The sequence below is a fragment of the Aptenodytes patagonicus genome, chromosome 17 (genome assembly GCF_965638725.1).
Source record: "Aptenodytes patagonicus chromosome 17, bAptPat1.pri.cur, whole genome shotgun sequence".
Taxonomy (NCBI): domain Eukaryota; kingdom Metazoa; phylum Chordata; class Aves; order Sphenisciformes; family Spheniscidae; genus Aptenodytes; species Aptenodytes patagonicus.
The window spans coordinates 1,795,736-1,809,494 of NC_134965.1; the positions used below are offsets into that span (position 1 = coordinate 1,795,736).

At 42.8% G+C, this 13,759-nt stretch overlaps 1 protein-coding gene across 1 annotated transcript in view; it reads right to left on the reverse strand.

The window, feature by feature from the left end:
• GALNT17 (polypeptide N-acetylgalactosaminyltransferase 17) overlaps positions 1-13,759 on the reverse strand; it is a 226,719-nt gene that overhangs the window by 161,770 nt on the left and 51,190 nt on the right. The window contains exon 2 of the mRNA XM_076354461.1: positions 5,770-5,953. Coding sequence (XP_076210576.1) covers positions 5,770-5,953 — 184 coding nt within the window. The remainder of the gene's footprint in view (positions 1-5,769; positions 5,954-13,759) is intronic.

A 13,759-nucleotide genomic window follows, 5' to 3' on the forward strand; every position in this document is an offset into this window, starting at 1 on the left:
TTCCTCACTAGTTTCTCCTTCAGTTATTTCACGAAGAAAAATCATTACGTCTTGCCTCTCTTTTCCTTGCTATTGTTTGTATGTAGGATTGCAAAAAAAAAACCAACCCCAAAACCCAAAACAAAAACCTCTTTGCAAAAGGTAAAATAAGGTATTATGCATGCAAGAGAGAAAGAGCTCTTTTGAACTCCTTCATTTGCAATAAACAGCAATGAGTACAAATAAACAGTCATGAAACTATTTCCCAGCAAACATCACCAGCATAATTCAAGCAGTTTGTTTTTGTCTTCTTAGGCACCGTCCTTCTACTCAGAGTCATTTCATCAAGCCTGGCTAAACACCCTAGGGCAGGACATGACTAAGTAACTGGCATATCACCACAAATGTGCAACTCCAGGAATGTTCCAGCTCCTAAAAACTTGAGGAAACCACCAATAAAGGGCTCTTTCACTTGCTGCAATAATATTTGCAAATCTCAGCCAGTCCACCAAAAAGAACATGCTCGTTTCGGCAGGAGGGAAAGCCAAAAAGCATTTTGCTTCAAGCAACGCTTGGAGGATGTTGTATGCCTTCTATTTTGGGGAAGAAATGAGACACTAAGACAAATGTGATGCCAGATGTATGAAGCGGCATACAGGGCAGTCTCCTGCCCGAGTAATGATATGTGCTGAGAAAGTATCTCGTTTCAGTATCTTGGTACAAGAGAAAACTGAGACAAAGGCACCTGCAAAGCCAGGTCTTTTTTGTTATTTCCATAGTGGAAGAGATTTGCTCTTCTTCACAAGAAAATAAATAAATATGATAGCACATGAAACCTACAGAGACTTTCCTGAGCCCCATCAGAGCCAACCACAGGGCACAGGTTGAGCCTCACGGCACAAAACTTTGTCAGTCTTGGAGTCTGCAGGGGAAGCCCCTGAGAGCAGATATGGCCAGCGTCCAGCGCAGGACGAGAATGTCTTGGGTTCAGCACAAGAGAGATGTGAAGGCAGGTGTGGTCTCATAGGCAGGAGACTGAATTACAGGTCTCCAAGGCCCATCCTCCTGGACAGTCCTGATGCGTCTAAGTTGCATCCACATTCATGACTTCCCAAAGACGTATTCAGTTTTGATTATAAAACCAAAATCCAATTCTTTGGCCCTGCAACACCCCAGTAACCTGAGTGGAGGCTGAGACCCAAAGATAGCCCCATGGCAGAGAGCAAGAGGCTCTCCGGGGGTGGGAAGAGACCCCAAAGGGAGCAGTGCCCCCCACTACAGCTTGCTCCTGCACCCCAGAGTATGTTCTAGCACCCAGTATGTACATGCTGAGAGCCCCCAAAGGGCATACACAGACCACTTTAAATAAAAATAAAATCAAGAATGGATTTAGTTCCTTTAAGCTAAGTAAGTTGTCAAAGAACAACCCAAAGTCTTCTCTGAAACTCTCTGTCTCTTCCCCTACATCCCAAAGAAAGGCTTTCAACTAGCTGCTACACAGAAGTCTCTGGTAATAAAACCAGCTAAAGCCAGATGGTGCTAAAAAGCCCAATCGCTCCCAGGCTCCCGAGGAAGGCAGCTACAGAAATAAACGGGTGATTCAGCCACTTGAGACACTTGAGTGTAATGACTCTGACTCAACCCCCAAACACGCCACTGGGAAAAATTAAAATCAAGTCAGTGATACATAACTGTTTAATCTTTAGCAATGGCTTCCAGTCGATGGTATAGCTTTACCCAGGACATTGCTCTAAGGCTGTGTGGTCCAGCTAGTAAATGCAAACCTTTTACCAGGTGCATGCTGCGAAAACACAAAAGCAGGTCAAGCTCCCCATACACAACCCCAACATTTTCCCATGCTTTTGCCTGACCCATATGCAGGACCCACAAGGCAGGCAGGAGGAAGGGATAGGGTCTCCTGGATAGGAAGCCCTCAACACCTCTGAAAACAAAGCTGTGGAAGTTGCTTACCACTTACACCGTTTTTCCTCTTCGCTTTAATATCTTGAAGCTTGCCTGCACGAGAAGAGCTGTTGAGAGATTCGCAGCAGCAGGAATATGTCATCTTCACCCAATGATTCAATAGTCCTAACAAGTGTGGGTATTAAAAATTTTTCTTAAATCTACCCCTTAATCCCATAATGCCATAAAATACCACTGAATCAGAGCTTAGCAGGATTCCAGGAAAGAACAGACTTTTAAAGAGATAATGAGAACTCCACACTTATATTAGATAGGATTGAAAAGAGAATAGAGAAGAAAGAACGTACCAGATGGACAGATTATGTCATAGTTTTCCTTAATATGATTTCTTCAACCTGAAGCATCTGGTAATTCCACTATCAGAGATTAGATACTGGATAAAATGGATAGGCAGGCTGATCTAACACAGCAATTTTTATTTTCCCCGCTACATGTAGGAGGTGTTCCCATTAAATCATACATCACAGAATAAAATAGAGGTGCATAAAATCTAGTATCAAAGCGGGGAATGTTAGCAGCCCCTAGGATCCCATGTAAATATGCTTCACTTTCAATAAAGAAAACAACACGTCTTCTTAACCCCCCCCATCCTTCATAGGCAAGCAGAAAATGCTGTGAATTGATCTACAATAAAACTCACAAATCAGCCTTGTCTTTCACAGTCTGTGCAGAAAATTGAAGAAAATCTCTCCAGCTCATTTTTTTGGAGATTTGTGTAGAAGACCTGCAGTCTGCGGGCAGCACCTTGGGTACTTCCAGTCTAGAAGCAGAAATTGTTTTCCAGAACATGCAGGAATCTCATCTTAAAGTCCAAAAACCTAATCAAGCAAGATAAAAATGTGTTGCCTATGCTATGTCATTACGCCACTGTTCCGCAGCAAGACTTGAAATAAGGTCCCTTGCATCAAAATACTAGTCTTCCCTTATTTTCACCAAAGGAGTAGCTTTCTCAGTCATCCAAAATGTAATCCCATTATCTGATTCACTCTAAAAGCACATTGCTTTGCACACCCAACACAACCTTTCCTACTCAGCAGAAGGCCAGGATCAGAAACATTCAGTATCAATGAGCTCAAGACTAAGGTCTTACAGGCACAGCTCCCTTACGGTATCAGTACCACACACGTATTTCATGTATCCATACGATCAGCAGCACTTTTTTGGGAATCACTCCAGCATAAAGCCCAATACTGCTCAAGCGGTGAACGGCAGGGTAGACTTTCTACCTTCCAGCCCTGGCAAGCAGCCTCAGCTTTTCAAGAAAAGAAAAGAAAATCTCTCAAATAAACTGCATTTTATAACCAAAATGAAGATGATAGTCCAAACTACCAGAAAGAGACACCGCAACTCCCCAGATAAATACAAGCAAGGTACTCTGCCCCCACTTCTGGCCCTGGGAAAGACCTTACCTTCTCCTAAGTGCCACCCTGCATCCAACACCTCTTGGACCATCTTCTCCAGGGAAACTCGCCCCTATCCTTTCTGCTGCCTCTGGGCAAGGACTCAGAAGGCCATCAGATGGGACTCGTGATGCCTCCTCATTGCCCACATCTGCCTGCAAATCACTCTGAGCAGGGACACCTGTGTCTCTGAACCCTTAGTGAGGTGCAGGGAGTCTAAATACAGAAAGATTACAAAATGTGCCAGATTTCCCCTAAACTCCCCTTACTCCCCTTCACTTTGGCCACAGTCACAAAGAGGGGGCAGGAAAAGGACTAAGAGGTCTGATCCAGCATAGCTCAGCACTCAGGAGAGTGACACTTGACCACATTAATCTTTTTCTTTAAAAAAAGAGAACATTAAAAGGAAAGACCGCATGAGTGACAGCCGCTGCCAGGAACAGTCCGAGTCCATTGGCATTCCAGACGCTGAACAGCCTTTAGTTGAACCAAACAGGCTTCGCTATTATATTTAAAACTAATACATGCTTTGTAATGCTTATCAGCTGGAGGGTTTTCAACAGTTTTTCCCCACTAATGCCGCAATTTCAAAACCATTTAGGCTAATTTCCTTTGACTTGAATCTATTTTAATCAGAGACCAGGATACTTGACTTAAATGGTTTGTATTAAACTGTTCATAAAATCAGCTATAAAATTGCATGCACAAAATAGCGAATGGATCTTGAAGTCAGAAGTAGAAAAAAGCTGAAACTTTTCAAATCCTCCAGCAAACTCAAGCCTATTTCATAACCAGACCAACCGCTCTCTTACAATACCAAGACAATTGATCCCTAAAAAAAAAAAAACCAAAACTGAACACCCCTGAAGTTATTACATAGATAAAAGACACCAAGTTATGCAGCTGCAGTCAGTACCCACAAATTCTCTCCAAATTATTAGCCCAGCTCCAAAGTGATGCATATTTAATAAATTGTTGTGCCTGATCTGTCCTCTCCACCACCCTCCCATGAAATGACGGATAGTGGCACTGAGGAAGAATACAATACAAACCTAAAAATGTCAGAATTAATCCTTTTCTTCCCCCTGCAAGATCTGAAAAAACATTACTTCTCAAATTAATTCTCACAAAGTAATGCTGGCTCTGCTAGAAGTCAGAGTTCTGGATGAGAAATGAAAATAAGAAGCTCAGACTCAGGTAACTGCTAGAGAAGGTCTCACTTCAAGGATTTGTCATTGTAGTGGGATTTGCATATCACATAGCCAAAGGTGCAATTTGTACCTGCAATTCATTTTCTCCAGACGAACCATACCAGCATAATGGGAGGCTGGGCCTCCATTCCTTTGAAAACTCATCCAAATATTTCTGTTGTCAGTGGTTGACAGCCTTGGAAACTCTGAGTGGCTGCTTGAAATTCATGCAGCATGCAGAGAAGTGAAGGAACAAAATCTCTCCATGCTCTCACATCCTTAACAATTTGCTAGTACACTGGAGACATGTAGCTGCATCCCCTTGCTGCATGATTTTCAATGGTTTGCAGATGCCAAGCAATGGCTTTCTCACTGTCCTAATGACATAGGCATTGGACACATATCTTTCAGAATCTAAATCTCTCTCAGCTCATTTTTTTATCAGGGATTTCACTCCAGGCCTGGACAAATTGACATTTTCCTATTTTGAGGAACACTCTGCTAGCCGTATCTAAAATTAACTTTCATAAAGGTAAACTTACAACATGTCTTTTCTCACACTCAACAAAATGATTTGGCATCTCATTTAAAGTCAGTTCTTCTGTGGTGCTTAGCAGGTAAACATCATCATCATCACCATCATCATCTTAAAAGGTCATTCTGGAGAAATAGTAGAGGAAGGATATTGCTACCTGAGCCACTGGGCTCCCTTCAAAGGCGTCTGCACAGACCTCCAACAGGAGATCCCACAGCAGCCTCCCAGGAGGAGGACTGTGCTGGGAGGAGCACGAGGGCAGCCGGAAGGCCCTGGAGGTCTTGCAGGGACATGAAGGAGCTGACAAGGGAGGAGAAAGGGAGAGTCTTTGCACACGTTTACAGGGTAATAAATGCCAAAGGCTCAGTGAACAGCCCTTTGCTGACGAAAGCAGATGTGAGCTTCTGATCACATTACTACCACCCAAAATAATGTATTGCTTTAGGAAAATAAAAAGCGCAAGAGAAAAGAGTGGGAAGAAATTAGCTTTTTCCCCCCGATAAATTGTCTTTATGAACTATCTCAGTTTCAGCTAAACTAAACTACATCGGTTGCCCATTACTGAGCATGGCCCTGTGAACAATAAGGAGGGAAGAGCAAACAGTATCACACGAGAATATGAAAGCAAGCATCACTCCTGGCTCTCAGATGATACCTAAACATGTGCACTCCTGGTACTTACTTGGTTGGACGATAATCTGGTATGGAACGATCCAGTGAAATTTTCTCACTGAGGTAGGAGTTGTAGCCGTATTTCTCATGTGGTCCCTTCGCTTTCTCCTCCTCCTCAGGGGACAGGGTGGCTGGAAGCCCACCTTTACCACGTCCACCATAGCCTTCAATGAGACCAAGTGACTTGGACAGACCTTGAGAGAAAAAAAAGCCACCATCACTGTTAAAATTCATCACTGTTATTTCCAAGCTATCAAAGAAACAAAAATAATCTGAAAAACCAGGGTGTTTTGTTTTGGTTTTCTGAAAACATTTCAAATCCTAGTTCTTTGGCCCAATGCTGGAAAGAAAATTACTCAAGTCTTGAAATTCTTCATGGCTCAGGCACAGCGCTCTGGATAGCTCTGCCACCAGCATCCAACTGATAACCTGTCCCAGGGATCTGTGCATTTATTTAGTTGTTAGGAAGGTTATTTAGGCCTCCTTCCCACTCTCAGAGGTAATTACATATAAGGTTAGATGTCCCCAGGAGAAGGATAGGTTGAACACAGAATAAGAATAAAATAGGGTTGGTTAACTGCCAACTGAATGAATTTTTGTTCAGTATGAACAGTGAACAGCATACAAATGTTATGGATTTAAAAACAATTTCCTCTCAAAGCTTTCTTATCTTTTAAAGTATAGCATTCCCAGACCTTTATCAAGTGGAATTATTTATTTATATCTGCATAGCTGAAGGAAATAGGCAAAGTTCAAAACGAGCTGCACAAAAAGAGCTATATTGATGATTTGGTGGTGACTGTGGGAAGCCAAGTTCATGCTCATGTTATTATTTATTATACAGGACACCTGGAATTTTAATATTTTTCATTAGCAGAGACTCACGCTCTTTTTGTCAGAAACAAAAAAAAAAATTGATGGATGATTTTGTTTTGGTTTTTCGGGGCTTTTTTTGTTGTTTCTTTTTTAAAGGAAGACACCAGGGTATATTCCGCTTTGTTTTAATGGCAGAGCCCTGACTCTGAGAGCAGAACAGACTGTCATCACCACTGATGCTTTTGAAGGGACAATAACCTTGAGGTTATGCACAGGGCTTCATGATCCAAGAGCGTGGTCCAGCTCCCAAACCTACTACAGACTTCCATTGCCCTGGACAAAACACTCTGCCTCCCCATCCACAAGACAGACTTAAACACTTTTTTCCTCAAAAAGTAGTATTGTGGGGCAGTGAGAAAATCACCTACGAATGTAAATCACAGTTTGAAGCACTTGAATAGAAATTATTATTCCTTCTGACAAGGAACCTCTAAACAGCCATCCCTGCTAGGGAGCTTCTGAGAGTTGATGGAGTCCCTCTGGCCGCACTGGGCTTGATTAGATTTTATCCGAGGACAATAACAACAAATCAACTGCAAGGAGCAGCTGGCTGTGACATGGAGGTGGATTAGATATCCAAGCTGCCTTTTTCCATCTCTAGGCTCAGCAACAGCCAGAGGAGTAAGTCAAGAAAGCTAGGAAAGGTGAAACTTTCCAGCCTGCAGAAGGCCAGCAGATCGCTCCACAAACTTCCTAACCCCAAATGGCTGGAGGGACAAGGTTCAGCTTGCTTACAGAGAGAAGAGATACCAATTTCATTTCAGACACAGACTCCAACAGAATTAAAACAGTATTTAAAAAAAAAAACAAAACATTCTCACGAAGAGACAATTCTTCTCAAAATATCTATTTCTTTATCAAAATCAGATCTTTTCTACCCAGGAACAGTGCACCGGTAGATACATAAGTTTCCTTAGGGTACCCTAGATCACGTATTGCTTCTTGTCACTCCAAAAAGACAAAACAGCTTCCTCAGTTCATCAGCTGAGGGTTTTACCACTATAACAGACACATTCTAACAGAAATTCAGTTTATAATTTTAATTCCTCCTTCTTCACCTTCCCCATGAAATGTTTCCACCAAAATCCGTAAGAAATTGTCTTACTGTCTACCAATGCTAGTTCTTGGCCAGAAAGACTGTAACAAAGAGCTATGACGTCCTTCCACGGCATCTAGCACACTCATACGCCTACTATAGGTATTCCTCAGGATCTACCAGTTTGCTTTTAAAGCTTGATTTTGCTTTTCTTCATTCGTTTTAACACATTTCTCACTTCCCCAATGTTTTTGCTATTGGTGCTTTAAATCTACACATCTGTAAGAAGGGCTGAGAAGAAGTGGAAACCTTCTGAGCTGGGTTAGGGCTGGCAGAGGCTCTGTGGACAGAGGACCTTGGCACTGGGCAGTGGCACCTGGGGTTCCCATCCAGTGGGATATCAGAACTGCTAACATCACAGCACCTTGCTCTGTTTAAAGCAGGTTTAAAAAACACAAGCTCGGGTTATTATCAACAGATTATGATTGTTTAACTCAGACACCCAAGGCAGCACTTCTTCCAGAGCTCCACACTTGAAGTCAACAGAGAAAGACTCATCCCTCCAAGGCTAACTCATCCACCACAAGTTCTGAATCAGCCTCCAGAGGTGCTTACCTCTGTCTTGACTAAGGTAATTGGGCTCACAACTACAGCACCTCAGTAAAGTATCTGAAACTAGATGGGAGGCATCTAGCTCTCAGTGTTCAAAACACTAACAACCACAGGAACTAGCTATACCAGCCTTTTCCACGTTGCTCAGCCTGGTGGACCTGAGCTGGTATTAGCAGCAGTAGGAGATGCCTGGAGCAAGGATATCTTTGCCAAGGAATTCAGCTGGCTGCACTGAAATTGCAGGCTGGGTGTACTCTACAGCCAAACCTTCAATCCTCATCTACCAGCGAGGTAGACTGGGGAGAGCAGGGCAGGAGAGAGCACAAGGACACCTTCCTTACTTGCCTATCTGTGGTTTTATTACAGAATGAAGATATACAACAGGATGGTGCATGCTTCACCTCTCCCAAAATACAGTCAAGACATGGGCAGAGCCAACATAGACCCATCTGTGCTCCCATGGTCTCAGCTGTCGCAAGGTAGCAGGCTCTGCTGTGACAAGGCAAAATGAAGGTCCTGGTGAAATGAAGCCTCTCTGTTGACTGCAGAGGCACCCGAGAAATGCCAAGACATGACTTTATATTCAGCAGCTTTGACTGACGAGCCTGTAATGCCATTAACTGCTTTATTCCAAGACCATAATCATGACAACTAGACACACATAAACACACCCCAGCATACATTTCACTCTACTCACTAGGTATATTCCCTTATTTCTGCATATAACCTTCTTGGTCCTTCTACTACTATAAGCTCTGTCTCAGTAAGTACAGCTATATCCATGTCATTTAATCGAAGGAATCAATGACGGTGATCAATTCATATGTGTTGGGCTGGGTACTACCGCGAAACCATCATCCTCTCTTTCAAGGCCACCCAAGATAGCAAACACATCCTCAGGGGTAGTCACAAAGATGAATATTCCCAGGTGCGATGTGACAGGGAGGATCTACGTGTCTGTCTCTGTGCTGGTTACACATTTCATCCTCCAGTTCAGGCTGTCAGAAGGGTTCATCTGTGCAGCTGGGATGCCACTTTGGTGTATGGCACTTTGAAGAAAGATTCAAGTAACGTTTGGCAGGAGAGATAATTCACGTCCAAACAGAAGAGGAAGAAATTTGCTTCCAACTGGCTGAAAAGATGCCTCAGGAGAGGCAGGACTGAAAACAAATGGTTACAGCAGACCCTCATCCAGCCAATCCATTCATTCATTCATTTTTATTTGCCCCATTTTAGGGCTGCACAAAGAAGCGCACACTTCTGCCAGCTTGAGAGGCCTTTACTATAGCTTCAGAAATTAACCTCAGCCCAGCCTGTGTGGTTCCTTCAGCTGGGCAGGAACCCAGAGAAAGCTCCTTCTTGGCAGGGAGCTCCTGGGCCCATGTCTGAGGTACACAGAGACACCCACACGCTTCCCAAGCCTAAGTAAGGGCTCACCTGATCTCCGAATCGCCTTTTTCAGTGCCTGCGTACACCGCCATCACCGCAGCAGGGCCCCGGCCCACGTCAGGAGCTGAGAGCTACAGGCTGCATGTTTCTGGAGGTAGCACATACACTTTCTTCCATTTTCTGTTTGCCCTTCACAGCCTGCATGGAAATGCTGTTTGGGACTCAAAGGATAAGCAATCTCATATCGTGTTCAAACAGCATAACGCTGCACACGAATGATTAAGTGTCTCTGGTGACGCAGGAGCAGAAAGGGGAAATCACCTCTGAAGCCCATTGTTCCCCATACACAACTGTCCAGGGCTGGTTTCCAGCACAGCCTTCTGCTGTGGCCTTTTACTAGCACATGCTTGTAGCATCTTCACACTTCGAAAACCTCCAGCCCTTTGCCAAACCTGCTTGAAATTGGCCCGGAAGGGCCAGAAGTTACGCACAGAGACATGAGCAAGAAAGATCTAGAGCATGATCCCATCAGCTTACTTCCTTGAAGAACTGGACTAAAAAGTAAAGAGTCAGAGCTGTTCCCAAGTCACAGACCAAATCCTTTATCATTCTGGGCAGACACCAAAGCAGAAGTGCTGAACCGCTGCCAAAAAAATCTCTCCTGATACCTGCTCCAGCCTATCTATAGTGATAAACAGCACTAATCCCTCACAAAAAAGCTTGATCTTTGGAGCGAATTCACTCCCTAGTGAATTTTGCAAGCTCATGAGATAGTAATGGGCTGCATCAAGATTAGATGCTCAGTGTAGATCAGAGGTCTGAACAGTTGTGAGCTTCACTCATCCTTAAGCCACATTCACCCAACAAGTACCTTAGAAACAAAAATAGGAATTTTTTTCAGAATCTCCTAAAACATCTGAACTTTGAGACAAAAGGAGTGCATTGCTCTTATATTGCAGGAATAGAAGGAAAAAAAGACACCACTTAGAGCTGCTAAGATTGGAGCCACTCCTGCTGAAACAGCCAGACATCAGATCCCCTGGGGACTGACAAAGAGTTGGTTTCCTTCAAGATGATATAAAAATTTAATCTCTACAGCAAAATTATTCCTAGACTGAGTACAGTTACAGTAAATACATTATTCCCTCCTTAAACTGGCAGTATGTTTCATAAGGAGACAGGAGTTTTCTAGGATAGAGAAAACCTTTGGTAAAATACAACATAATGTGATACACAGCCTTCATTTATAAAGCACCCAGCCAAACAGGCTCCCCAGGCAGCAGGAGTGTTGGAAAAGCATTTTGCTACACGTCAGCCTAGATGAAGGAAAACGTTAACCCTAACAATACAAACCTTAGCTGAGGAAACTTCTTTCATTAAGAAAGCTAGGGAAGAGGGAAGAGTACCTGAAATTGAAAAGCATTTCTGAGAAACAGGGGTCCTGAGCCTTAACACTGGGGGTGGGAGAGGGAAAAAGAACAGGAGGAAATAACATAAGAAAGATTTCTGGAAAAGCAAATTTTTTAGTTGCATCCTTCCTCATTTGTTTATGTCATCCTGCTGCATGAGTTACAGAGTATGCATAGCTCAGATTGAAAGGCACATTCCTATAGCAAAGAGGAACACGAAGCCCTCCTCAAGAAGAAATAAATAATACTGAAATGGTACTGAAAAATAAGGGAAGCATAAAGAGAAAATTAAAGTAGACATCTTTGAAAAGTACAGCTCCTATTAAGCTAAGCACCATGGATCTTCCAGCCCAAATAGCTCTCCTAGGGACGTGTGCTTCTGGCCTCGCTTCAGCCAGAGATTTGGAGGCTAACAAGAAATTTCTGACTCAGAGAAAAAAAAACGCAAAAAAATGATGAGGTAAATGGCCTAATATGTGCCGTATGCTACACTGCGGATATTGCCTCTGCGTGACCTCTCAGTGAAGGTGGAAAGAGAGGATACAACAGATAGGCTTTTAGGGGTATTTTATGAGAAACTAGAATAGATACCAAAGGGTGAAATGTCATAGGTAAGGCTAGAAATTATGGAAAAACTGCTGAAGTTTTTAGTGTTGTCCTGCTGATAGCTGCAAATACAGACTATTAAAGGGACAACTCATTAATGATAAGGGTAATGGGCAGACTAACAGGCACCAATTTTCCTTTGCAGCTTTGGTGGAACCTGAGACCTGGAATTTTCTCTTTTCTCCCTGCAGCAGTTTTTAGACAGTTTTTACCCAGTCTTTGCTCAGACCTTTTGTTTATTAGACTAAATAACACAAGTTCCTCTCACTGTAGGTTACACCTATGTAACGTGCAACCACGCACTGTTAAAGGGCTATGGAAATTGTGTAGGGAGTACCAAATACAACTGGCTCTGTTAGCTCCTTTGCTCTCGCTGCCTCCCCAAAGCATCCTTACACTCTTGCAAAGGAAACCAAAAGCAGTAGTAAAGGGACTAGAAGATAAGAGAACACTTTCTTGGGAGGGACACCAAAAAAACATATTTTAAAAATGAGCTTAAATACTAGAGTCCAGTGGAAAAATCAGTATTCCCCTGAACCCTATACAATTCTATTCAGTGTACATGCTAGGTATGTTTTTCCCAGGGCTGACCACTTCTCAAAAGCCAGTATATCCCCAAAATCAGATGCTGCAGCAGGCTTCCAACAAATCCCCCTTGCTAAAGGATCAATGCTATCACCTTCCATTTGGACAGTACTTTTCCAGTGAGCTGTCTTTTAGCATATCTGAACATCTCCTTCAGCTGCAAGGATCTGATAGAGCTGTTTGGTGTCCTTTGCCATGCAAATGATTTGTTGGTTTACCGCAGAGATAAACACAAACATGGTGACTGGCGAAAGGTGGTTTCAAGAAAATTTCAAACCTCTGGCTTCACGCTGAATGACAAATGAGAACTCAATAAAAGCAGCAGATGAATGCTGCTGGGCCCACGCTTGGCAAGCAGGGATTTTAGCCAGACACAGACTAACTGAAAATATAGTGTACTTTACCTGTAATCCAACATATTTCATCTCTAAAAAAGCTCCTGTGTATGTAAAATTATTTGAATAATTCTCACTAAAATGTATTTGTCCAACAGACCGTTAAGATTTCACTTACATAACTGTGACAGGTGGGTGCACAAGAATCGTGCACATTTTCCAGCAGCCCAGCCAGGCAAACACCAAAACAGGTTGCCCAGCTCCTCATTATTAACTATATTTAAGAAGAGATTAGATGAACATCTGTATCAAGAATGATTTAAGTACAGCTGCGCTTACATCATTATGGGAACAGTCAGACAATGTCAAGGTTTCTTCCCACCTTGTACTCTATGAAAAGGATGGGAGAAGAGAGCACAGTTAGACTGCCTAGTTTGAAGTCTCATTTGAAATATTTTAACATAAATATACATTTATACACATATATATGCATATATGTACATACATACACATAGTCAGAATTGAAATTTTCTTATCTATATGGAAATGGAAACACGGAGAAATTACTTTCAGAGCCAGAGGGAGGATCAGCACCCGTTGCAAAGAGAATATAGTCACCAGGAGCATTTCAAAGCCAGTCTCACCCTGGTTAGGCCATTACACTATGAAGTTCTGGTTGCAAATGATAATTTCCCAATCAAGATTCACCTCAGGCACAAAATAACAGAAATCCTTCAACTGGCTGAGGCTGTTCAGTTCAGAGGAATGATTTAGTTGATTTGAAAACCTGGGACTAGTAGAAGAGCTTGGACATAGATCTATGCTCCCTGAAAGTCTGAAGATCTTAGCGTCTACAATTCTGCTTCACATTTTTAAAACAACTTGTTGAAAAAAAGGCAGGACTTAGCAACAGAACTGGTTTAGAGTCAGAAAACCGTAGAGAACCTGGCTAAGAAAAGCACTCTGTAGCTCAGCAGGGAGAACAGGCAGTGCTTCGATGGGAGACTTAGGCATAGATATCTTGTTCAGATACAAAAGACAAGACTGAAGGTGATTTACATCCCAAGGAAAACCCTGGACACGTGCAAAGCATTCCTGGCAATTTAATTAGAGCAATGCTCTTCCCAAGCTTGTACTGACATAACCACCCCA